The sequence below is a fragment of the Podarcis melisellensis genome (genome assembly GCF_964234715.1).
Source record: "Podarcis melisellensis genome assembly, chromosome: 13".
Classification (NCBI taxonomy): domain Eukaryota; kingdom Metazoa; phylum Chordata; class Lepidosauria; order Squamata; family Lacertidae; genus Podarcis; species Podarcis melisellensis.
In genome coordinates, this window is record NC_138545.1 from 21,135,290 (window position 1) to 21,160,966 (window position 25,677).

General features: G+C 47.4%; 2 protein-coding genes across 4 annotated transcripts; one reads left to right on the forward strand and one right to left on the reverse strand.

Annotated features, from left to right (window-relative positions):
- Positions 1 to 1,862: 1,862 nt before the first annotated feature.
- On the forward strand, positions 1,863 to 7,049 carry TUFM (Tu translation elongation factor, mitochondrial). Its single transcript, XM_081886191.1, has 11 exons — positions 1,863 to 1,968; positions 3,126 to 3,172; positions 3,321 to 3,483; positions 4,072 to 4,238; positions 4,464 to 4,568; positions 4,731 to 4,895; positions 5,002 to 5,134; positions 5,263 to 5,367; positions 5,553 to 5,704; positions 6,273 to 6,392; positions 6,580 to 7,049. The coding sequence occupies exons 1-11, from the start codon at positions 1,866 to 1,868 to the stop codon at positions 6,751 to 6,753; spliced, it is 1,434 nt and encodes a 477-aa protein (XP_081742317.1). The 5' UTR covers positions 1,863 to 1,865; the 3' UTR covers positions 6,754 to 7,049.
- A 2,186-nt stretch (positions 7,050 to 9,235) lies between these two features.
- Positions 9,236 to 24,901, reverse strand: ATXN2L (ataxin 2 like). Of its 3 annotated transcripts, none has more exons than XM_081886182.1 (23): positions 24,213 to 24,901; positions 22,800 to 22,836; positions 21,871 to 21,927; positions 21,108 to 21,179; positions 19,251 to 19,401; positions 19,007 to 19,131; positions 18,780 to 18,871; positions 17,302 to 17,502; positions 16,868 to 17,043; positions 16,429 to 16,533; positions 16,124 to 16,321; positions 15,791 to 15,880; positions 15,470 to 15,534; positions 15,098 to 15,363; positions 14,941 to 15,010; positions 14,271 to 14,465; positions 14,113 to 14,185; positions 13,802 to 13,989; positions 13,587 to 13,716; positions 13,367 to 13,488; positions 12,335 to 12,544; positions 11,085 to 11,265; positions 9,236 to 10,871 (listed from the first exon to the last, which is right to left on the reverse strand). In XM_081886182.1, the coding sequence occupies exons 1-23, from the start codon at positions 24,467 to 24,469 to the stop codon at positions 10,822 to 10,824; spliced, it is 3,111 nt and encodes a 1,036-aa protein (XP_081742308.1). In that variant the 5' UTR covers positions 24,470 to 24,901; the 3' UTR covers positions 9,236 to 10,821. The 3 variants fall into 3 exon arrangements, with proteins under 3 accessions (XP_081742308.1, XP_081742307.1, XP_081742309.1); XM_081886181.1 differs by having other exon boundaries at positions 15,098 to 15,369; positions 24,213 to 24,900; XM_081886183.1 differs by having other exon boundaries at positions 14,322 to 14,465; positions 15,098 to 15,369; positions 24,213 to 24,899.
- Positions 24,902 to 25,677: the final 776 nt, after the last annotated feature.

Consider the following 25,677-nt stretch of genomic DNA (forward strand, 5'->3'; position numbering starts at 1 on the left):
AGGGTGTTGTGACCACAATCTCTCTACCTTTTGGGGATTTTGACCTTTGGGTGGGATTAAGGTAATACACACACTGCTCTCCTGGGCCTGTAGTCAAAGAACCTGCTTTGCCCTTTCAGAATGGGGTGGGGGGGTACCAGTTCCACAAAAATAAGCTCTTTGTCACTATGGAGAGGTGAAGATATAGAGTGGTGTCAGTCTTGTGACCACTGAGAATCCATGACCAGTCCAGAGCCCATAGGCTCAGCCCAGAGTTCCTATATGGAGTACTCAAGAGCACTGGCCGAAATGGCTCAGTTGGGAGAACATTAGACTGAAGGTAAAATGGAAAATGTAATGCTGGTGGTCATCAAAAGAGGTTTAAAGAGTGTCTCAAGGCAAATCTTAAAAAATGTAGTATCAACACTGACAACTGGGAAACACTAGCCTGTGAGCGCTCCAATTAGAGAACCTTTACCAAAGGTGTCATGGGCTTTGAAGACACTTTAACTCAGGATGCAAGGGAGAAATGTGCTAAGAGGAAGGCACACTTGGCAAATCCACACCGTAATCAACTCCCGCTCGGAAACCAATGTCCCCACTGTGGAAGGATGTGTGGGTCCAGAATTGGCCTCCACAGTCACTTACGGACTCATTGTTAAAACCGTGTCTATGGAAGAGAATCTTACTCGATCACCAAAGAAAGATGAAGAAGGTAGTACTCAAGAGTAGTTCCATTGACATTAATGAATACGTACTGCATGGCAAAGTTAAGTTCTTTGCTTTCAGTGGCTTTGCTCTGAGTAGAATTTATCCTCTTGCATTCTGTTCAGTGAAAAGAGCCACGCACATGGATACTGAGAGTTATCAAGCCGACAGGTGATAAAACACGCAGTGTGGTCGTAAATGCCACTTTGCTTATTTGCAGACATTCTAGTGCTATCTGAATCGTTTGCATTTCTTGCCTTTCATTTCCTCCTGCCCTTGCTGGGCACAATTCCCACTCAGCCACTCATATCTGCATTTGATGGTTACACCTCAGGTTTCTGATGGAAGAGGGATTTAGTCTATGGGAGGATGGATCAGGCTTGCAAGATCAACACTATGGTTTTGTTATGTTTTTTTCCAGGCAAAAGAAAGGCAAGAAGTTTATGCCACAATAAATTGGTTCGTTTTTAAGGTGCCACAAGACTATTTGTTTATGGACATGGAAAGCTCCCATATCTCCCAATGTCTTTTTGCCTGACTTCCAGGCTGCGGATATCATTAAGTTTTCACATATTATTTTTACATTTTACAAGACATAAGACCTTCGTTAAAAAGAACAGGAATCTTCGTCGTTATTAGTGTCTTTCGGGGCTCAGGAGAAGCAGAATTCCACAAAGTCCTGGTTTTCTCTCTTTTTTCCTCTAGGCAGCTGCCTCTTCAGCTTTGCAGAAGAAGGAGGGCAAAAAACCCGCCACAGAATTAACAAATAATACAGTGGTACCTCGGGTTAAGTACTTAATTCGTTCCGGAGGTCCGTTCTTAACCTGAACCTGTTCTTAACCTGAAGCAGCACTTTAGCTAATGGGACCTCCTGCTGCTGCTGCGCCGCCGGAGCACAATTTCTGTTCTCATTCTGAAGCAAAGTTCTTAACCCGAGGTACTATTTCTGGGTTAGCGGAGTCTGTAACCTGAAGCGTCTGTAACCTGAAGCGTATGTAGCCAGAGGTACCACTGTAATCAAAAGTATCCCGGAAGTCAACCTCCCATACTGAGAGAATGCAATTGTTAACTCTGCACTAACTCTATAGAGCATTCGTCGCCCGTGGCCGACGTTTCTCCAGTTACCGGAAGTTCTCCCTCTCCATGCTTCTTCTCTAACCTTTCCTATCTCTAGGTAGATGGGAGGGGGGCGGGCGGGTGTGATATTCCTTCCGGGAGGAGCTAAGATGGCGAGCCGCGCGCTGGTGGTGGCGCGAGGAGGGCTCGGCGGCCGTGTTATCGGTTGGTTAAAGGGCTGCGGGGGAGAAGGGCGGGGGGCGGCGGCGTGTCGGCTGGCAGAAAAGGAGGCGGGGAGGGAGAGCGAAGAGGCAAGAAGTCTCTCCTTAAGGAACTCGTGCAGGAGAGACCCGTGACCTTTTGTGCTTGGCGGGCTGCTACTCGGTTCATTACGGCCTCTGCCTTAATGCCCGTCTTGGGATCTGAGGCAGCGGCGGAGCAGCCCATCACGTCGAAGCGGGGGGAGGCGGCGTGTGGCAGGAGGAGGGCCCGGCCCTTCCTTTCCCCTGAGTGTGTGAGGCCGGCCCCTCGGTGCATCCCTCCAGGCTTCTTTCCGCGGATGCTGCTCCTCCCCCCCCCCCTGCGGCAAAGAAAGAGGCGGTTTCTCCCGTCCCCGGCGAGGTGGTTCCGCCCCTTCGCCCGCAGGGAGCTCTGCTTCTCAGCACGTGCCTATCAATGGTTTAGCGTCAGGGATGAGCAGGGAGGTAGCAAAGTGTGCGGGTAGCAAACCGTTCAAGGTGGTTGAAACAAAAGAGATGGTGAGCCTCTCCAATCTGAGCGGAAAAGGGCAATAAAAGAAGCAGTGTGGTGCAATGGTTAGAGTTTTGTTCTGTGGCCTGATGAGTGAACAGGGTTCGAATCCCCACTGGGTGAGTTTGGGCCTGTCACTGTCTCTCAGCCTGACCTACCTTACAGGATCATTGTGAGGATAAAATTGGGGGAGGGGAACTAGGTACACCACTTTGAGCTCTTTGGAAGGGAAGGTGGTATATAAATGCAGCAAATTAATACATATGTTGAGTGTAAGCAAGTGTAAAGTGATGCACAATAGGGTGATAAATAAATAAACCTGAATTTCACATATACACACATTCTTGTTTTCAGTGTGTTGTATGAGCAAGGTTGTTTCACGGAATATAGAGATCCTGCTCCCTGCCGTACAAGTCAGCATATCAGATGCTATTATTCATAATGTTTATTTTAACAGTGCTTAAGCTCACATAAAATTACTTTTTTGCAGCTGTTGTCTCTTGAAGGTTATGGGCATAGGCAGAAGAAGGAAAATTGGGGGAGACAGGGACATCAGGATGTGCAAAGATAATGTATTTGTTATAAAGTGCTGTCTTTTGAAAGTGATCACCCATTTTGCTTGTGTTTTGCAGGCCTCCGTGGCTGCCTGCCTCGTTATCTGCAAGGTTTTATAGCTACGGTAAGAATTCTGGGCAGTGGTGGGCAAATTGTTTTGATTTGTTGCAAGCCACCCAGAATGGCTGGGGCAACCCAGTCAGATGGTTGATGATGATTGCTGTGATATTATAGGCAGAGAGGGCTAAAATTCCGACACTCTTCTTCTGCAGCCGTCCTTGACCTGCCCAGCCTTCCATGGGCATACGTTCCTTGTTCGAAGTTTTGCAGTTGAAGCGAAGAAAGTATTTGTACGAGACAAACCGCACGTCAATGTTGGAACAATTGGGCATGTGGACCATGGCAAAACTACATTAACAGCAGCCATCACAAAAAGTGAGTGTTAGGGGTGGGGGAATGGCTATTATTATGGAAGACGAAATAGGTAGGGTGAGAACAGGCCTAGACCTGATCAAAACAGCTAGTTAAAGGAAAGTCAGCTGGCAGCCAGGGAGCCAAATCAAGCCAGCAAGGAATGACCACCCAGCCTCCAAAATAGACTCCATCCCAAAACTGCACATCATTGTGATACACCTCAACTGCTTTCTCTTGAACTGAGATGCAGGCAGAGGCAATGTGAACAGCGAGACCTGTGCCTTAGTTGCTCATTCCAGATGCTCACTCCCTTGCACATGTCAGGGTGTGAGAAAATGGGCACCTTTGGTGTGCAAAGGAAGGGGCCAAAGCCTCAGTTGCTGTTCAGACTAGAGAAGGGAGTTCAAGAGCCCTTTAGCTCTGCCTGCTGACCTGCTCCCATACCAGCTAAGACATAGATAGTCCTTGCTGGCCTTTCAGATTTGATCAGTTGAAAATATTGCTTCTTTTTCCCACTTCTTCAAAAAATGCTACTGAGTAAGACTAGACCAATCTTTTTTTTGGGAGAAACTCAAGAACCTTGTTCACCCCTTCTGCGGTTATTTCCAGTTTTGGCAGATACTGGAAGTGCCAAGTTCAAGAAATATGAAGAAATTGATAATGCACCCGAAGAGAAGGCACGTGGGATCACCATCAATGCCTCCCATGTTGAATATTCAACAGCTAACCGCCATTATGCCCACACAGACTGCCCTGGGCATGCCGATTATGTTAAGGTATGTGTGAGGAACTGGGAATCCATGAAAGCCCTGAACACACTCATGATCCTCATCCAGAATTCCTGTTGATGGCACATGCCATTTTTAAAAAAGAATTCTTGGAGGATTGCCAAGATCTAGAAAACTTCCAAGCCATATCAAACATAGGAGCCTGGTTTTTCAAAGTAGTTCACCTTCTAGAAGATACCACAGCCTGACATGTCTCCCATGTCTTCTCTGTAGAATATGATCACAGGAACAGCACCGCTAGATGGCTGCATCCTCGTCGTAGCTGCAACAGATGGACAAATGCCACAGACAAGGGAGCATCTTTTGCTTGCCAAACAGGTGAGTTTGTGGTCTTGGAATGGAATAGGCTAGAGATGGTTTGGGTGACCTAGTACATACTTCTGAGAATATGATGGGTGCTTCTGTCAAGCAGGGCTGGAAGTCTTGGGAAGGGAGCAATGTATATGTGGGTCACCCTAGTTTTCTTCCCTACCACCTCAGATAGGAGTGAAGCATGTTGTAGTGTACATCAACAAAGCTGATGCAGTCGATGATGCAGAGATGTTGGAGCTGGTAGAGCTTGAGATCCGCGAGCTGCTCACAGAATTTGGCTACAATGGGGAAGAAACGCCTGTTATTTCAGGCTCCGCTCTGTGCGCCTTGGAGGTCAGTGGTGCACACAACACATTTCGTCTTGAGTGTCATTCCTTAGCAGGAATTCTTCCATTGCTTAATCATTTATATCACTACCTCCCATTCCTGTTCCTTGCAGCACCGAAATCCAGAGCTGGGCTTGAACTCCATCATGAAACTGCTGGATGCAGTGGATACACACATTCCTGTGCCACAGCGGGAGCTTGATAAGCCCTTCCTGCTTCCCATAGAGCATGTTCACTCCATACCAGGTACTAAGCTTCATAGGTTGCCCCCATTTGCTTTAAGGGAGTTGCAGCTAGGGAGGATCCTGTAGGGCTGTCTGGCTGTCCTGTACCCCCATTGCCTATGCTAGCTTCATTTGACTGCTTTATTCCAGGCCGAGGCACTGTGGTAACTGGTACCCTTGAGCGTGGCATTATCAAGAAAGGAGATGATTGCGAATTTGTAGGGCACAACCGGGACTTGCGCTCAGTGGTAACCGGTAAGTCCTTCAGATTTTCTGCAAGACTCGTCAACTTCCTGGTCTCCCCCTGCCTTCCAAGTTTGGTAGAACAGGGATAAAACACCTTATGTGAAAATGGCAGTCATGGCAAAGGACAGTTATGGTTGGGTGGGGGAACTCCCCAGAAAGTTTGCAAATGGTAATGGCACTCCTTTTGACTTCAGGTATTGAGATGTTCCACAAACAATTGGAACGGGCAGAGGCTGGTGATAATTTGGGCGCTTTGGTGCGGGGGCTGAAGAGAGAGGATATACGGCGGGGGATGGTTATGTGCAAGCCCGGCTCCATCAAGCCGCACCAGAAGGTCGAGGCTCAGGTAAGCAGGCAGGACAGATTTGCAAATAATTTATAAGACCTAACCTAAGGAACCTCGTCACCCACTATATCCCTGCCTGGTAACCGTGCTCCTCATACGGGGCCCTGCTGAGAGTACTGCATGCCTCAAAGGTGCACTTAACCTGCACTAGGAACTGGGCTTTTAGTTTTGCAGCTACATGACTTGGGAATCAATTAACCACCAAAATCAGGCAGGCACCTAGCAGGGTGTTTAGGCGCTTAATGAAAGTCATTTTTTGTTCAGGAAGGCTTTCCCTGAGGATGTAATCCAGTCATTTATGGAAGATCAGTGTTGTCTAATGGAAGTGGGTTTCTTTTGTTTGCATGGGTGTTTTTGTTGTTAGTGAGTTTATGTTATTGCTTTTAAAGATCTTGTTTGATTCTGTTTTTATCATGATCACTGCTTCAGTGGCTTCAAGCTATGAAGCAGTCTATAAATTTGTGTAATTATGATGGGACACTTTCATATTCTGTAAAACAATGGAGGTTTAATTTGGAGCTCACATTGATTGTCCAGACAAGGCAAAAAAGTCACTTCTCCTTCCCAGGTTTACATCCTGAGCAAAGAAGAAGGTGGTCGTCACAAGCCCTTTGTTTCTAACTACACACCTGTTATGTTTTCTCTGACCTGGGACATGGCCTGCCGTGTAGAATTGCCTGCATCAAAGGTTTGTCTGACTCTTCCTGCCCTCCTCCCTCCTTTCCAGCAGCCCGTTGCGTCCTATAAGCATTGCTGAAGTGACTTACAGAATCCACATTAGAGAATAGCTCTTGATCTGCTTCGCTTCTGATGCTTATAACTGAAAACAGGTACAACTACTGGATATCTTACAGGCCTTATTTCCTCTTCCTTAGGAAATGGTGATGCCAGGTGAAGACACCTCCATTATTTTGACATTGCGGCAGCCCATGGTTTTGGAAGAGGGGCAGAGATTTACGCTACGGGATGGACACAGAACCATTGGCACTGGAGTTGTCACAAAAACACTGTCAGTAACTGCAGAAGATAAGGCGAAGTGGGAAACTTAAGTATATCCCTCAGAAGGATGCTTGTGAGGCATTTCAGGCCACTGAACATGCAGAACACATGAAACCAGGAGTTAAGCGCATTGCAGAAAGAGGAAGGATGTATGTTGAAAGCTTCACAAGCTATGAGCGGTTTCTTGGAATAAAGCCCCTTGCTGCTGAAATTATACCCTAACTAAAGTAAGCGGTTAGCCTTATCACCTTGGCTGAGGCAAGAAAAGCCTAATGTGTTCTGCTCATTTCAAGGGTGGGTGGGGAGGGCAAGTTGGTTAAATAAAAGACGTGAAAGCTAATCTTGAGTGCTATTCTGTTAAGTAGTGTAATTTTTTCATGATATCCTTTGAGAGACACACTGTTGTACTACTAAAACAAATTTATTAGGTAAAACTAATCTTATGGTGCTGGAGGAGACTCTTGAGAGTCCCATGGACTGCAAGATCAAACGCATCCATTCTTAAGGAAATTATCCCTGAGTGCTCACTGGAAGGACAGATTGTGAAGCTGAGGCTCCAGTACTTTGGCCACCTCATGAGAAGAGAAGACTCCCTGGAAAAGACCCTGATGTTGGGAAAGATGGAGGGCACAAGGAGAAGGGGACGACAGAGGACGAGATGGTTGGACAGTGTGCTTGACAGGAGTGCCTGGCGTGCTCTGGTCCATGGGGTCACTAAGATTTGGACACGACTAAACAACAAAAAAATCTTATACAGTGGTGCCTCGCAAGACTAAATTAATCCGTTCCGTGAGGCTCTTCGTATAGCGGTTTTTTCGTCTTGCGAAGCAAGCCCATTGACAGCTTAGCGGATTAGCGCTACAGCTGTCAAGCGGCTTCCAGCGATCAGCTGTTAAGCGGCTTATCAGCAGAACAGCTGATAAGCGGCTTAGCGGCTTAAGAAAAGGGCAAAAACGAAAAAACCCGCGGGGGGATGCAAGATTTTTTTCATCTTGCGAAGCAACCCCATAGGGGAATTCGTTTTGCGAAGCGCCTCCAAAACGGAAAACCCTTTCATCTAGCGGGTTTTTCGTCTTGCGAGGCGTTCGTCTTGCGGGGCACCACAGTATGTAGTTAATGGGTACAGGTATCAGTTTGCAGGGGCACTGGTACTTGTTAGTTGATCTCAGTTAAGAATTTGGAGCCCAGAAATGCCTATTGAGCTACCCACAGGTGACTGCACAGCTTGAATCCACAGACAGGCTTCCTGTTTCTTGTGCCCTCAAAGCCTGAATAGTCAGGCATAGGAGGCCTTATTTGTGTGAACTCCTTTAAATAACACATGGACCCTAAAGCAGAAGTGGCTCTGTTCATATTGCACTCCAGCAAGTGTGGACAGCATTACCAGGCAGGGGTGGCTTAAGGGCTTCTATACAGATTATACAACACTACCTAGCTCAAATACATTTTCAAATTTAGTAATATTAGTAAAAAGTAGATACATTCCACCACATATGAAATGTACTTCCTCTCCCCCTACCAGCCCTTTTTGAATATTAAAAGGTAAAGGTACCCCTGCCCATACAGGCCAGTCTTGACAGACTCTAGGGTTGTGCGCTCATCTCATTCTAGAGGCTGGAAGCCAGCGCTGTCCGCAGACACTTCCGGGTTCACGTGGCCAGCGTGACGGAAGCTGCTCTGGCGAAAAGGGACGCGGGTGGCGCTGTGGGTAAAACCTCAGCGCCTAGGACTTGCCGATCGCATGGTCGGCGGTTCGAATCCCCATGGCGGGGTGAGCTCCCATCGTTCGGTCCCAGCTCCTGCCCACCTAGCAGTTCGAAAGCACCCTTAAGTGCAAGTAGATAAATAGGTACCACTTTATAGCGGGAAGGTAAACGGCGAATTTTGAATATTGAAGAGGACTAAATCATCCTTGTGATATGAAAATTATTACCATCACATACCCTTTGATTTCCTGCAGTGATAGCAAGATCAGGTGGAACACATGCCATTCTCTCCTTCACAAACATGCATTTCCTTACTAGAGAAATCTTCAGCCCCCAAAGGGAAATAGAAATCCAGCAGTGCTTCTAACTTGAAAAAAACCTTTTTTTTTTTTTGTCAAGTATCTCATGAAGATGGAAAGCCACCATCAGTACTCAAGTGCTGCTCTTAAAAAAATGGATAGCAGGAGAGTAACTATTTGGAGTAACAACCTTAAGAACAGTACATGCATACTGCGATTTGTCTTTCTAGATAGAGCTCACTGAAAGCAGCAGGGTGGGATAGTGAACTGCTGCACTATCAAACTCTTTTCCACCCCATTTCTTCTACAGCAGCCTTCAAAGATTTCAAGATGCATTGACTCTCTTTGCTTTCACGTTTATATGTAGTGTTTTGCCAACAGCATAAACCATTAATTGGACACCACTAGATTTATAGAGAGGTAAGCAAGGTGGTAACTTGTAGAAGTTGTTGGGACCCCCAACTACCATCAGCCCCAGCCATGCCCCCTTTTGTTTCACAAACATGGTTGGTAGAGATAAAATGGTCAGAGAAGAAATCGCTAGATTTTTATTTCATTTGTCCAAATCAGTGTATATCTTAATGCTGAGGTTGGTATTTTCGCCCTGGGTAGAGCATTCTGGCCTAGACCACAGGCTGGGGGTTGTGTGCCTGTGATTATCCCAATGCTGCTGGATTGCAATTCCCACCATTCCTTGTGCTGGCCAGAGCAGATGAAAATTAGTGTCCATTATCTGTATGGGCACCCCTAACTGCTCTAAATCTACAGGCTCTCACATTCCAGTTATGGCTACCACCTAGAGCTTCCATGTGTCAACAATCCATGGGCAAGGTACAGCTGCTCTCACCTGGGTGAGGAAAGAGGAGGAACTAGAGCAGAACATACTGCTGGTATGTAAGCTGTATTACAGCCTGCCTGAACCTGGGGAGACAACCCATCTGCATGCCTTGCTCCCACCAGACTTTGACACTCATTAAACAAGCAGCCCAGGCTCTCATTTCTCATCGATCATGACACAGCTCAAATCAGACTCTTGACATTTAAGCAGACTCCCAGATAATAGTAAGAGTCCACTCCAAGGCAAAGTCCTGGAGCAGCTCAAGAAAGACCATGGCCCAGCTCATGAAATTTAACAGTCCCAGGCACTGAATGGCTGAAGTATAAAGCCTGGCATTTAGCTGCTTATGGTCTCCGTAGCTTGTTTAAAAAATAGCCACACATACTTCATTTCTGCAACTCTTCTCAAAAAAAGTCACCCACCAAGCCGGGGGGGGGGGGGAGTAGCAACCCAATCTCGTATAACATTTTCTGCTAAGGGCCCACAACACTACTGTCCAGCCTCCCGTTCTTTCAGACTTTATGTGCTAATTTCAATAAAAGCAGTAATTAAAATTTTATTATTCAGATAAAAAACACTGCTAGACCATGATGTATAGTCTTTTACATTAGTGGTCCTTCCACTAAGAACCACTGCTTTAGGCTCTGCATTACACTGCCACCCCAATTACTTGTCACTGCTGATTAGTCATTTCAGCAGCAGGGAATGAGCAGAGCACTGGAGCCTCTGAACTGGATGAAGGAGTCTCAATCGCTCCTCCTTGCTAGAGAAGTTAAAACTCTGGTCTGCAACCACCCCAATTCTGTAGAACCATGAACAAGGGTTACTTGTTAGAAATTGGCCCTCCCCACACAGTCAACCCCAAAGCCCAACATTAGTTAGTTTAAAATTTTATTGGTTTTTTTTTTACTTTTTAAATATTTTTACTTAATAAAAAGTCAAGGTTTGTCCATCTGGTCATGTCCTTGTCAAGTTAATGTGGGAAAGTGGCATTTGCTCTAAGAGCCCGAATGGAGTCATAAATAACAGAAAAGAAACCCTGCCCTTCTCCAGGCAAGGGGAAGGGGCCGTTCTCCGTCCCGCTGGCTGACAGCGCCCCATGTGGGCTTCACTAAACCAACGGAAAGGAAGGTGCTTGGCGAGGGGGGGCTGGACTGGGCCAGACTGCGCCCCTCCAGGGGCCTCTGCCATGGGCATGAGGGCTGGCCCAGGCTTGGGGCCAGCAACAGAGCCAAGGCTGGCTAGGGTCTCAGGTCACAGGGAGAAGCGTGGACATCAGTTCCCAGGGGGGTGGAATGGAAGCTGCTGGGAGGGATGAGATTGAACTGGAAAGAAAAGAAAGAGGAAGTGAGGATCACAAAGATACAAAGTCCAGAACTACCAACCCTCAACCCCACCCGTATCGAAAATGACACAACCTATAAAACCCTAGAAATCATATGTCCCTAAGTTCTTTCATACCCAGGAAGTCAGTATAGATGACAGCCTGTTCTATTCAGTTCCCTCCCTCCTTTCCTCAGCTTCCTAGTTTGACTTACCTTGGTGGTGCCCTATATAAGTGTAGTGGGAGGGTGTGGAGGCTGAGAGGGTGGGCACACCACTCTGGGGCACACCTCCCTGTGGAGGCCCACCGTGGGTCTGCGACGGGTGCAGCAGCATGACCTGTGGAGCTCCAGGATGAGGTGGTGGGGCAGCTGCAATTCCAGTCTGGACATGAGCCTGTGGAGAAAGCAGAAGTGATTTCAATCCACACCCCAGTACCTTAATAAGCAGTGGATAACTTCACACTTTACCAACAAAATTAGCAGAGAAGCCCAAATCCATAAAGTGCAAGATCATATCTATTTGGCAACTCATTTTAACTGATATAGCTGAAGTACTATTGGCATCCCTGTCTCAAGAGACAATGGAGTGTGTTTCTGGGAGCCATCCAACTGTCTTTGGGACTCCACTGCGGATTTGTGTAGGCCTAGAGTTTACTCCTGAGCCTTTTCTTCTTACAATAATATCCCACAAGGCAGCAGTGCTTTAGGACCAGAATTTTCCTTCTCCTAGGTGGCTACCTTCCCAGGGGGGTGGGCCATACCTGTGCCTCACTTCTCTCTACAGCACATGCAGAAACTGCCTTCTTGACCATCGGACCCACTATTGGTCTCATCCACTAAATATGCCAGAGCCTGTCTTTTCATGAAGGGGAAGTCCCTAACTCAGCAAGAGTTTGAGGCTCATCGGCTACCCTCAACCAAAGAAGCTGTTCCCACAATATAGCCACTGTTGCATGCTGACAGCTTCTAGGAGCCACAGGTGAGAACTGAGTGGAGGATGGCGACCAAAGTTGGACAAACTACTCCAGAAGGTGTACAACATGCTCCCCACCAGAGGCACCACCTCTCCCCGTTAACACTCCATACACTCTTAGGTATTATAGAGTGTTCATCAGTGCTTTTTCTAAAATAGAGGCACAGGTGGCCGTTTTATGTTTGATATAAATCCTTAAGTTGTGATTCTGCATCAGATGAGTAGGAACAAGTGTGGTAGTTTCACATGACATAGCCACACTAGATTGTGTGCTGCATTCTGGATGGAAGCTAGAAGCATGTAGAGATGTGTAGTGGTCAATAGGTTTCAAAGATAAGGTGGCGCTTTTATGTCCCTTGTGTAAGTTGCACAGTGGTGTTCAGAGAGCAAGCTTATTTCTTGGAGTGGTCTAGCCTCAGGCTGATGGAAGTTTGGGAGTCCCTGACACAACCAAGGCTAGACTCACCCTTCCCGGGGCAAGCACACTCACCTGGGTGACGTGGGCCATGTTGGCGTAGCTGTGCTGCAGCTGCTGGTGGGCATGGATGGCGTAGACTGCTTGCTGGGGGAAACTGCTCTGTGGAGACTGAGCACTGGGCCCGGGCGTTATAGAGGGTGGCGTAGCTGTCAGTGTGGCTGTGTGGTACAGGTTCTGCTGCTGCTGGGCACTGGCCAAATGAGGTGGCTGTCCAGCCTGGTGCTATGGCAAGAGAATACAAAAGCCACAGTTCAAGTACCAGGGGTAATGCATCACACCTACCTTCAAAATATTTTCTTCTCCCCTCTTTGCTACTGCCATGTTATGCATTCTGTGGAGATAGGGAGTGCCTTAGGGAGTGCCTAAGAATATGTGTGGAACAGTGGGTGCTGGGTTGCTTTCTGCTTTCCCTTGCTATTCTATTTGCCCTTGCTATTCTATTTTCTCTTCCCACAATAAAACCTTGAGCATGTGATAAAAGATTCTACATTTGCTAATTCTTTTCTTAACTGATTCGCCGCTTAAGGCAAGACCAGATAAGTCAATATTCCAAACATTAAAGCAGACTCTCTGGTAAAAATCAATTTTACTAATTCCCCCTCCCCTAAAGCTTACTAATTCTGATTAAATGGAGGGGTGTTAGAAAGAAAGATAGCCAAGGCTGTTTGGCAAAGTCTCAAGACAGTTATGGGTCCCCGCCATGCTGTTCATCCTCAAGCTGCTGAATACTGTCCCTAAAACATGCGGGTGCTTTTACAGAAACCACACTGTGCTAGAAGACTTGGGCCCCTCAAAGGTATAAATTAGCAAGTAAAGATGCGATAGTCTATTCCTGGGACTCCACACACACAGCAGCTCTAAGACTTCAGCTGAGACAAGAAATGGTGACAACTTCACTCCTAATGTAGGACTACTCCTTTCTGAGCTAGCCTAGAATTTCCGGACTGGAACTTGAAGGGTCACCCCAGCACTAATCTCTAACACAAGATCAAACTGTGCAAGTCGCAAGAGCAAACAAGCACCAAGTGCCTCCCACACTAGTACCTGCACAGGGCTGGGGGCGGCATGTTGCGCTTGCTGTTGGTTGCCCGTGGGTGTGGTAGCTGGTTGAGGCTGATGCGGATGCAGCTGTGTGGCATGGTGGGGATACGACTGGTGCACTGTGGCTGGGGAGAGAAGCAGCAAGCAGTGGTCAACAATGCAAGGGGGGAGGGAGGAAGAGAAGCTCAGAACAGACATGTCGTCAGGCTCTGCACAAACTCACCATAAAGAGCCTGGGGCGTAGGTTGCTCTGCCTGGGGATACTGGGGAGTAGACGATGAAACAATGGCCTGGGGATGGTTGCCAGAAGTCATCATACGTGGGTTGCTCTGCAGCATGGGGGCAAATACAGGCTGGAGAGAAGAACATGAATTAGATAGTGTGGGGCACAAAGGTCAGCACAGTTAGCTTCTCTACTGAAGTACACATTATACCCACCTGCGAGGGGTAGTGTGCCATGGGCTGCATCATAGTTGGCTGTCCTGTGAACTGCTGGGGGTTGTAGGAGATATATGAGGAATACGGAGTGGCAGCCATCAGAGGGGGCCCTGCGGCTGCCGCTGCCTGCATAATGGGAGGTGCTGAGGTGGGCTGATGCTGGTCTGAACGCTGCGGGGGCAGAGAGCCTGTGCAGAAAGAAAATTCATGTAGGGAAGCCAGTTCAAATCTGCACACCCCACCAAAGCTGCACAGCAGGTATACATTCCAGCCAACATTCACCACGGCTCCTTAATCTTTAACCCTCTTACCTTTAGCTCCTCTATATTTGCTCTGCTGTCCAGGCACAGAGTTAGAAACAGGGTAAGGGTACATCTGGGGTGCCTGCAAAAGACACGGGACACGCCAATTAATTCTAACACTAGCCTCCGCAATAATTTCAAAAGGAACCAATGATTATGCAGCTCACCCTTCTATCCAAAGGCAGGACCATCCACACATCATTCCACCCCCTTCTCACCTGCACAGCTGGGCCCATATGGATCTGTGGGATGTAAGAGATGTATTGTGGGCTGTACATGCCACTTTGCCCTGTAATCACTGGGATGGAGGGTGTAGAGTGGGTGCGTGGTCCTGGCGATGTGGGTGTGCTCGTTGACTTGTTCTGTACAGATAGGAGGAAGTAATCAGAGATTAAATAAGCACCTATGAACACAGAGAAACTAACAGAATGTAGAGCAAGGGTGTGAAGACTTCAGAAACAAGTCACTTTTGAGGAGGTAAAGAACTCATCTAATATCCTCTAACCAGAGCCTAGTGCGGAAGCCATACACTTGGAATTCTGAACTTGGAAATTGGTTTTGTGGTCCAGAAGTCAATGGAGCTCCAAGTTCTCTTTCATTTCAGAGCTATAATGGAGGGACCATTTTGCTGCTGCTGCTGCTGCTATTGTTAAACAACTGGGAGTAAAAAAGCCTTACCCATCTACTGACAATCATCTCCTGGTAGCTGCTGGAGCCTATAGGATATTGACCTAAGCTGACACAGTATGACCATTTCTACTGCAGCACACGGATACACACCCTCCCCCCTCCCATGCAAGCACACTAATCACAGAGCTAGTTCCCCAGATTACACACCACAGACAGGAGAGTCTTTGAAGGGTTGAACTCCTTTGCATTTGGGTTCAGGGTAGACTTCTTCACCTGCCTGGAGAAAAGTACAACAGAAATTACAAAAGTCCACAAGAAACGTAGAGCAAAAACGCATCTGCTGTGGTTACCAGCACTAACTCACTCTGAGACAGGACCATCCTCCTTGTCATCTGCGTCACCTTTGCCTAGAGGACTAGCAGTCTGGGTCTGGCGCTCCATGCCTTCACAGGGCCCCTTTTCCTCCTTGTTGCTGCTTTCAGACAGCTCTAAGTTGGGCTTGGGGGATTCATCAGGTACCTCACATGTGCCCCCTGCTCCAACCAAGGCCTCCGGGGGCTTGTCCTTCACCTTTCCTTCAAGAGGTTCCTTGGTCCGGAAATCCAGTGTGGCCTCTGGGGAGGGGCTGGGCTGCAGCTTGGAGAAAGTAGACATGGAGTAAGCAACGGTGCCAGAAACACATGAATGCTCTGCCCCACAAAGTACATTTGATGGGAGAAAAGGAGAACATTCTCACCTTAAACTGGGCCCCAAATTTCCGTAGCTCCTCTAGCTGATTTCTCTTCTGCTCATTTTGGAGACCTAAAGCAGGGTAAGTGTCAAAGCAATTACGTAACAAAGGATTTAGAACTCCAATCCCAAAACCTTGAAAAGTATTTGTGGAATTAGCCACTGTTCAGGAACTGTTGCATGAATGCCAGATATTTTCTTACTAATATTTGTAGTTTTTTAATATTAAAAGTAGAAAATATAAATCACCTGCAGAATCCACTCAACAGAACCCAAGGTTTCAAAAGAGAAGTGAGCAGAGAACTCAAAAAGTTCAGAAGACACAAACCTTTGCTTGCCTGTTTGACCAGATCTGAGGGGCCCATAACCTCCAAGGTCCTGCTGGGTTCTTTGGTGGCAGAGTTAGGCACCTCTTTAACTAGGAATGGAACAGAGAATCCAGAAGTGAGCCTTAAAGTGAGAAGTGTCTTCTATGTAAGAATCTTCAGCATCTACTCCTGCTCATTTTCTTAAGGCTTCATCTTTTGTCTTAAGCTCCTTCAGTTGATCAAATTCTCGAGAGATTTGATAAACTATCTAATTCATTAGGAGAAAAGATGCCTAGGTCCATTCTGTGCTAGGAATGGACCAGACTAGCTTCACCTCTAGTGTGATTCCTTACCCTCAACAGCAGCTACAGGGGCAGATACTGGAACCTTGGGTGAAGGCGGGGTTGGGGAAGCACTAGACTCCATAGTAGGCCTCAATTCAGAGGGCGATGCAGGAGCAGCAGGAACTGTTGATCCCACTGGGGGATCCTGGGAAGAGACTGGCACAGTTGAGGCGGACTTAGGAGAACGTGGAGCATAGAGGCGACCCACTGTGTAAGAAAAGCAAAGTTATTAGATGCAAGCAACATCACACCCAGCACAGGTGTTTACTGAGGGTCATGGGGAAATTCCACTTTAATTCCACTGCCCGCTCTACCTGAAGAAGTTGCAGGTGAGACTTCCATGGGTCGACTGGAAGGGGAAGACATGCTCTTAGCTCCTCGGATGGGTCGCTGAGACTTTGGAGACATTCTGGATGGACCTAAAAGAAGGGAACCACAGAAGCAGATGAAGAGGCCACGCAGACACACCAAGTGGTCCTTTGCTATCTTCAGTTTTCTACTGCTGGAAAGTGGGAGAAATTCCAGTATTTATCGCAACCTAACACCATCATGGGTGTCTCAAAGGGAAAGTCATGCCCAAAAATTAAAAGAACACTGAATATAATTCCCTCCCCCCGCCCCGAAAACCAACATAGGAGGGGAGGAAATTCCACAGCCACCTGTGGAAGCTTAATCAACTAATTCATCAGACATTTAAGTCCTCTAGAATCTATTCAAATTTCCACATTCTATGCTTGGGAAAGTAAGCCTCACCTCCATTGATGCCTCGCTGCTCTGGAATGGAGCCAGTGTTGCCTTCTGAGTGGTGTGCACTTCCACGGGGTGGTAAAGACCCCATACCTGGCCTCCCACCCCGAGAACTGCTGCAGCGTACACCTCCTCTTGAGCCTTCTCTGACACGCTGGGGAAGGGGTATGTACTTGCCCTCTCTACAAGGAAAGAAAATATTGTGGTAGCATAATTCCTGGTACCTTGCTTGGAGTGAAAACAAGAAGGGAAAATGGACAAGAAGGCTGGCTGCCCCCATGTTTATGAGATGAGCAAGTTCTCAGGTACCAACCTTTAAAAGTGGATGTCAACATTGTTCTTTCCTCCCAAGTGATGCAGTGGAAACCCAACTTGCCTTATGTCAATTAAGGGATTTTGCTGCTGGGTCAAATCCAGCCTATAATTCTCACACTTCTCACCTGGATGCCAGACTGGGGCTGTCCCTTCCCGACACTTGTCTTTGCACAGAGCTGTGCTTCTCCTCTTCTGTGCGTCCATCATCATTTTCCATAGCAATGCGCAGTCGATACTGCGGGCTCGATTCAATCTCCCGAGCCAGCTGGGCAGCCCTTGCTTCTCGCTGCCGGAATTCCTCTGAGTTATCCTTTTCAAGAGGGACACTACCATGCACAGATGGTACAGTGAAGAAGAATAAGCAAGGAGACAAAACAAACACGCTCTACCAATCACACATAGACACAAGCCTGTTGCCCTCAAAGGAACAGAACCACCCAACACTTTTCCCAAGCTCCACTTTGGAGAAGTATATACCAGCAGTTCAAGTCCTTTGTCTGGCCTATGAAGGAATTGAGAGCTAAAAATGAAAACGTAGCAGCATAAGCAAGAAAGATTAACTTTGCAAACTTTAAACATTTAAGAATTTTAGAGGTCAGGGCGGCAAAGTTCCAAGCAACACGTTACATTTTTAGAACACACTAGCAGACTGTGGATTGATGGAAAAATAAAAGCCAACCACAAACTGGGGGGTTTTTTTTGGGTGGGGGAGATGTGAGCATCAGGAGAGCCTGGAACATCTGTACAGTAGATTTTAGGGCAGGAGAACCCTGGACATCTGGTATGCTTGGTATTCAAGCTACATGCCCATGCAAATGCAGGTGCAGATATCCCAAAGTAATTAAACCTTACATACAAGCCCTGGCTTCATTTGTATCATGGTACTCTACCCTCACAAGACCAAACGTTCTACAGCTTCTAAGCAATAAATACAGTAAATTCCAGCCCGCTCCATCACTCCAGGGTGGGTTAACAACATTTGCCACATTTAAGCTTGAGATCATCTCCTGAGAGTTTAACCCTGCCTAGCAAAATAAAACAAAAAACCCAACCTCATTAATCCATCATTGCTTTTGACTGATGCTCAGGTTTCTTGGTATCTCTAGAAAGCCACCAATAACTATTGATGAGTAAGGTGTAGGGGTGTGAGTGTGAATGAGAAAGACAAACACAGGTCTGTTTCAGGTTTCAAAAAGGTCAGCACTCAGTCCACTGCTCTTTTGCCTGTTACTTTTCACCAGTTGGTCAATGACTTGCAGGGGCTGACAATAATTGCTCGCTCTTGGGGGTTAAATAGACAACTGACTAACCCACGACCCCCCACTGCACTGGAGCTCCACTCTTTAGTCTAGGGCCTCCAGAATGATTTATCCTAAATAGCCATACCGTCTACATCATGTCCTGCAGGGGTAGCCTTTGTGCACCCTGTAGATGTTGCTTGACTCTGGCTCCTATCAGCCTCAGGCAGCATGACTAATAGTTAGGAATGCTGGAAGCTGTAATCCAGCATCTGGAGAATACACTGACAACCCTGATATATTGCTTCAAATCCTTCCTCCCTTGTACCACTCAGTACAGAAATGACTGAAAAGTGTTAACTCACGTATAAGAGGAGAGGCTGCTATCATAGGTGGTTTTTATACCATAATTTTCTTCGTTGAACTTGAACATCTCATTTGGGTCCCAGCCATTAGACTAAAATGAAAGACAAAGCAATAATTTAAACAGCGAGGTACCTTTGTCAAAAGAACAGCTTAGCAAGGCATCAGACCCACAGCACCAGCCCCAAGCATTCGTCTTTTGCTGCTTCACCCAGATCAGAACACTTGCCATGTCAGAATCCAAGTCATAATCATCACTGTTGCTGTCTCCTCCTTCCCAGCGCTGTAGCACCTTCTCTTTATGCTCCCCATTCACCTTGGAATTCATGGCGATGGCAGAATCTGTGAACTTATCTAGGACACACACAGAGCAGAGGGAAAGGTCATAATGGAAAAGATCCAAGCTCTCCCACCCCCTGCCAAGTCCAGGTCACACACCAGACCTCAACCCTGCTGTCTTGAGGCTGTATTACCTTTGGTGGCATAGTTGAAGTCAACATTGTGGAAGTGAACCAACATGACATCGGCAGGTTTGAAAACCATGGTGTCCACAATATCCTCTCTCCTGGGCCCTACTGCCTGGTCAGGTACCATCCTGTGCACAGCATCCACAGCAAGCTCGAACTGCAAACACAATCCCTGTTAACATATATTATCACACATCCCTACCCACACAGAGCTAGCTGAAACTGGAAGAATATCCGTATTTCATGACATCAAGTGGCCCACTGAGAACTATCTAATATCAGGCTCCATCCTTGCATTCTCAAACAAGCAAGGTGCTAGGCCTTTTTGTGAGGGGTGACACACATAGGATTCTATCCTATATTCTATTTCTGATCTTTAGATGAGTGTCCATACTTATGTAGCCAAAACAGTAACACTCAAGCGGGAGGTGTCTGCAGACTTAGGGGAACTTTAAAAATTCAATAATTTTAAAAGACTTCAGAAAAATTCCTACAGGGGAACTGCAAACAGCCCAGAGAGGGCTGCTCAGGAAGCCAGCTGGGAAAAAGAAATGAGGTAGCTGGAAAATGAGAAAGGAACAGCACAAGCAGAAAATGGGTAGAGCGTGCTTCTCATTGTCTGCATACGTAATGCCATTTCTTTTACCGATGAATTTTTATACTACTTTTCAGCACAATCACAAGTGATGTACATAAAATACAAAATATAATCAATTAAAACCAATTCTTATAAAAGACTTAAAAATGACTTCATCCATTGTAACTCTAAAAGATTATGAAAGAGATACACCTTCACTTGCTGCCAAAACAAATGTACTGTAGAGAAAAGGCACATCTCGTTTCACACCATGTTTATATTTTGAAATGTCCCCAGGAACAGAAGAGCTGTCCACAAAAATCAACAGAAAAACCAATGATTTTAATGCAGCTAGCATCTGGCACCAATGTGTCCACACATGGCACACTCAAAAAAGATAGCAGCAAAAAGAAAAAAACCCCTTCTCTTTCTAGATCAGCTCTTATTTAGTGTGTGTGTTTTTAAAAAACCAAAACCCTGCTAAAAAAAATCTTAAAGCAAATAAGCTTCATGATCCATTGACTTGCTTGGAGTGGTTGCATTTTCCCCCCAAAATAAAAGAACGTAAGAAAAGTCTGCTGGATCTAGGTCACTTGCCCATCTAACCGAGCATCCAGTGGCCAACCAGATGCCTCTCAGAAAGCCACAACCTAGACATCAGCACAACACTCAGTCCACCTGCCATTCCCAGCAACTGGTATTGAGAGACATGATGCCTCAACAATGGAGGCAGTACATAGCCTTATCCTCCATGAATCTGTCTAATCATGCTTTAAGGCCTCTCAAGTTAGATGGGTGCCTGTGAGATCTCGTGTTAGGAGTAGGAGAAAAACTTTTCTCTATCCACTTTCTCTGTCCCATGCATAATTCTGTAAACTTCTCTCACATCACTGCTTACTCTAAACTAAACTCCCTAACTCTGTAACCTTGCCTCATAGCTGCTCCATCCCCTTACCATCTTCTGAACCTGTCCCAACTCTACAAGACCCTTTCAGAGGGGAGGCAACCAGAATGATACACAGTATCGCAAATGCAGAACAATGTGGCCAAAAGTGAAAAAAGTGTCATGCTATCGCTAGTGAAGTAACAACCATGTTACACGTAAGAAAAATTAAAGCAGGGACCTCGTCTTTAATGCTAACTTGCTGAAATGTGCATACCACAGATGCATTGAAACCATTGGTGGTGAGGCCCTACTTGTTCTAATACAAAGAAGGCAGAGAAAAATCCTTTTAATACTCAAACCTACTTTCAAACACTCTAGGAAAGCCAAACCAAGCACTCACCTTGGAGCTCAGTGTTTTAAAAATCCCCTCAAATGTGTTTCCATTTTTCACCTTCACATCACATGTGGACCCCTGTCAAGAGAAAAAGAAGGCAGAAATAACACTAAGAAAGAGTGGATGACATTTCAAGTTATAAACTGAAGCCCCTCTAACTCAATCCAATCAACAACTTTTCCCAAGAACTATGCCACCAAAAGGAAGAGGAAGAAAATATATCTATTAGCATTCCTTTTTCTTTTCTTTTTTTTGCAGGGGGAATGGTACTAGAACCAATAATTTGGACTGTATCACCAATATCGATCATATCAGGGCTAACAGCAATCACCACAACCTGCATGTGGCTTCAGGTAAAAGATCATAGAATTGCAGTGCTGGAAGGGACCCCCCAGGGTCATCTAGTCCAACCCTTGCAATTCAGGAATCTTCTGCCCAATGTGGGGCTCAAATCCACGACCCTGAAATTAAGAGACTCATTCTCTTCTCTAGCGCCCTGTTCTTACAGTGACCATGTCTCATATTCACAAAACCACCTGGAAACAAACCTAAGTAAAACCCACTGGGAAAGGAATGAATAGGTAGCACACAATGTGAACAGTAAGGTGCAACAAACAGTAAGTAAGGTGCTTATCCTGCAAGGCTCACCAAACCAAGTGATGGGACTGGGGGGAAATGCCACAAGAATCACCCCTTACTGCAGAACCATCCACCTGCATATTGACACTTCAAATCCCACACCATCCTAGCTTCTCTCTTGGAGACTCACCACAACTGCTGTGAGGAAGTGCAGCATTCGGGAATTGTTATAGACACCCTCAAAAACCTGGTGACAGATAGAGAGGAAAGACAGACAAGGTTTATTAGAAAGTTTATAATGCTATATTGCCTTCTGTCACTGCCAAGTATTAGGTATGCAGCTTCAGGAATGACAAATGGTTAATTTAACAATACTAACCTTAGGGTTAAATAACTATTGAATCACCTGCTTCCTTCATAAGCTCGAGCTAGTTTTAGGACTTTAAGCCGGGAACTGGGGAATAGTAAGATAATGGTGCCCCACATCCACTTTGGTGAGAGAGCATGAAGTAGAAAAGACCAATTGTATCAGAAATTTCCTGCCAGGTAGGGAGTGCTCAAATACTGCTGTGGGCCCCAGACACAAACCACATAGTTTATTTGGTGTCACTTTTCAGTTTTTGTGCCTCCCACTGACATAACTGTAGTGTCCCTAGTGAACTTGAAAACTCAGAAAACAGCAGAGATCTGTAGTAACCAGTTATGATTTGGCCTCCTTTGCACCTAGATGCAAAATAATAGTGCTCTAAAATACTACAGGAAACCCAGCCCGAAATATGCCAACTGACCTCAAGTTCTCACTACATGAAATTGTTCTTATCTGTGAAAGTTTAAGACTCTTAGAAAAAAGTATCATGCAGAAGAAGCTATAACTAATGGAAGAGGTCCACCCCCTTTTTGGCCATATAGGAAGACTCTCAAATCTTGTTTTTGGGATGCCTTTTTAGTTACAGAAATTTCGGCCTGGAGAAACATTCATTCAGACATCCCAACAACTAATACGGCACAGCTACTTAGGGCTCAGATGTCATCTAGTAGTTACCCAAATCACATAAATCAGGAATCCCAAAGTACAACAATTGTCTTATGGCCCTGGAAGGCTTAGCTCCTAGTACTTACGGGAGACTGCGGAGGTCCTTTGCCTGTGCTCTGGCCCCTGAAAATGAATCAGGCACAAGGGTAACTCACAGGAAAGTGATGTGAACCCCACCAAATATAAACAGTGTTCAGATCAACAGGCCACCTTTGATGCATCGGATCATTATAAAATTCTTTTATGATACACTAGTAAGAAACCAATATTTTGATAAAGAGAAGGAAATAAGGACTTTCGCATTAGCTAACAAAATCTCTTCAGAAAAAACGGTGGTGTATATATTATAAGAAATATTACTCTCAGCTGACAAGTAAAACATTACACACCAATGGGATGGAAGTATATACTGCCCCATAAATCCTTCCCCTGCCTATATAGTCAAGAAGCCTGACACAATCCTTGTGCGGAAAGGGTTCCCTGCAGATCTACCTCATGCAGCCAAACTTTTTTAGCCCAAATATTTCATGGTAGTTGAAATAATAGCAACAGTGATAACTATATGGTAAAGAGAATCTGTGCTGTATGATGCCCTGCTCTTGAGATAAGAACCAAAATATGAAAAGCAGGAAAACATCCATATAACTTGTTCAGTTTTTCAAAAATGATGTTATGACCAACAGTTTGTGGTTTTCTAGTCCTCATCTTCCTCATACCAAAGGTACTCCTCTGTTTGTTATTACTGCAAATATGGACACTGTCTTGAATAACATGATTGAACATAAAGAAGGAAAAAACCAGCCTGATGACTATCTCAACAAAGCCTTTTTACTTCACTATTCTACTATACTGGAACCATTTTTTTTTTGCCAAAGTCCATTACTCATCCATAGAAGTGGTTTACGGCTAATAAAAAAGAAATGACCTAACTAAAAAGGGTGTAAAGTAAGTGCAAACCACCATAGCACACTTAATAAGGAGCCTGTTGCATTGAGATCAGGGGCCTTACTCTAGAGTGCACATGGTTTGCATGCGGTGCTTCAACCAAAACCCACCCATACCTACTCATAAATTAAATCCCACCAAATCAATTCCCAACCCCTAAGAAAGTGCTCCAACTCAAGAGTATGAAGGCCCTCACACCTCATCTTCCCTCGTCCATCCCCACCAGGAAAAATACCTAGAGCGTCATCCCCAAGAAACTATTACGATCCTTTTTTTAAAACCACACAGGTCAACTGGAATGATGCGCCCCCGCATCATTTTAGCAAAGGGCGTACATTGGACAATGCAACGTCGAATCGGTGGCTCGGGACTTAGGCGTCGCTTATCGGAGCCACACACGCTACCCACGCCGGGCCAAGTCCTCCTTTCAGCCCTTGGGAGCGGGAGCGCGCGGACGGGAGCGCGCGCAGTTCCTTATTTCTCTCCCCTCCGCCCCGTCTCTCCCCCCCACCCCCCAGGATGTAAAGTTGGTTTTCGTTTCTCGGTCAACGTACCTTGTGCCGCTTCCTCCCGGGGGGCCTCCCCCTCCGCTACCGGGGGGCGCCACCGTCGCTGCTCTGGCTCCTCCCGTAGCCCCGGGGCTGAGGCTGCCGTTGGGGCTGGCGGGGGTCGGGTTGGCCTTGCGCGAGGCGGCGGCTGCAGCGGCTACCGCGGTGGCCGGGGGAGGCGGCGTCGGCGTGGTGGGCGGCGGGGGAGCCGAGGCGGGAGAGCCAGGTTGAGGAGAGGGCGGCGGGAGCGGCTGCTTCAACATGGCGGTGGCGCTTGGCGGCGGCGAAAAAGGGCCGGACGCCGCAGGCTCAACCCCCCTGTCAGAGCACGCGCTCGCGCGAGGCCGTTGGGCGAGAGAGGAGGAGGCGGCGGCGGAGAGGAAGCCGAGAGTCAAAGGACCCCCTCCCTCCACGGCAAGCGCGCACGCGCTTCTCAGGGCGCCGCTTTGGCGCAGCCTGAAAGGGGGGAAAGATTGGGGCGGGTGAAGAAAAGGGACACAAACCGGTCCACCGGCTGAGGCGAGGGAGGGAGGGCCTACGGCCGCCTCAGAACTAAGCCGCCTCCGCCGCGCGCTCCTGTTGCTGGCCCGGAAGGGGAAACGGGCAGGCAGGGAGGCCTGCGGTCGCGGCAAGGGGGAGGGGGGAGAAAGAGAGACACACACAAACGGCAGCGAGGGAGAGGGGCAGAATAAAATCCGCCTTGTGCGTGTGGCCGGCCTGCCCGCTTGCCCTGCGCGCGCCGCAGCGAACAAAATGGGGCGGAGAGAGGTCCTTCCTCGCCGTGGCCGAAACGAGTCCCTCAGGAGGCGCGCGCTCTTATTGGCTGCCTAGCCCTTTCGCGGTCTCGCGCATCCAACGGGAAGGGGCGGGGGGCGAGGAGGAGGAAGAGGACGAGGCGGCGAAGGAAAGAAGTTAAAAGTCCCGAGCGCTCGAGCCAATCGAGAGGCAGCGCTTCGGAGCGTAAAGGCCGCGAGGCGAATCTCCCCGCCTAGCGGAGTGGGAAGAGCGGGGCTGGGGGGGAAGGAAGGAGCCTGGAAGAAAAGTGAGCGCGCGCAGAGAGAGAGAGAGAGAGAGAGGAGGCGGCGGGGGGTGGGGAAGTGGTGATGTTGGCGCTGAGGGCCCCGACACGAGCGGTCTCAAACCCCACTCCGCCGGCCGCAGTTTTCTGTTTCGTATCGGGAGCGCACTTGCTTGTGAGGTTTGGGTGGGGGGGGCAGGGAAGTACGGATCCCGCTGGCCCGCGCGGACGAGAAGGAGTCAATCCGGTTGCTGCACAATGAGTCCCTGGTGGAGGGCGGGGTTTCGCTCTGCGCATGCGCCAGGCGCGCTCCCTCCTGCCGCGCACGTTCCGTGCCTGCCGTACAGGTGCTCTCGAGTGACCAGCGGCGCGCTCACGCACTCCCCCCCGCGTCACAGTCAATCGGGAAACAGAGAGAGTGGGTGCTTGGGTTCCCGGCGGATCCTTCGAGGG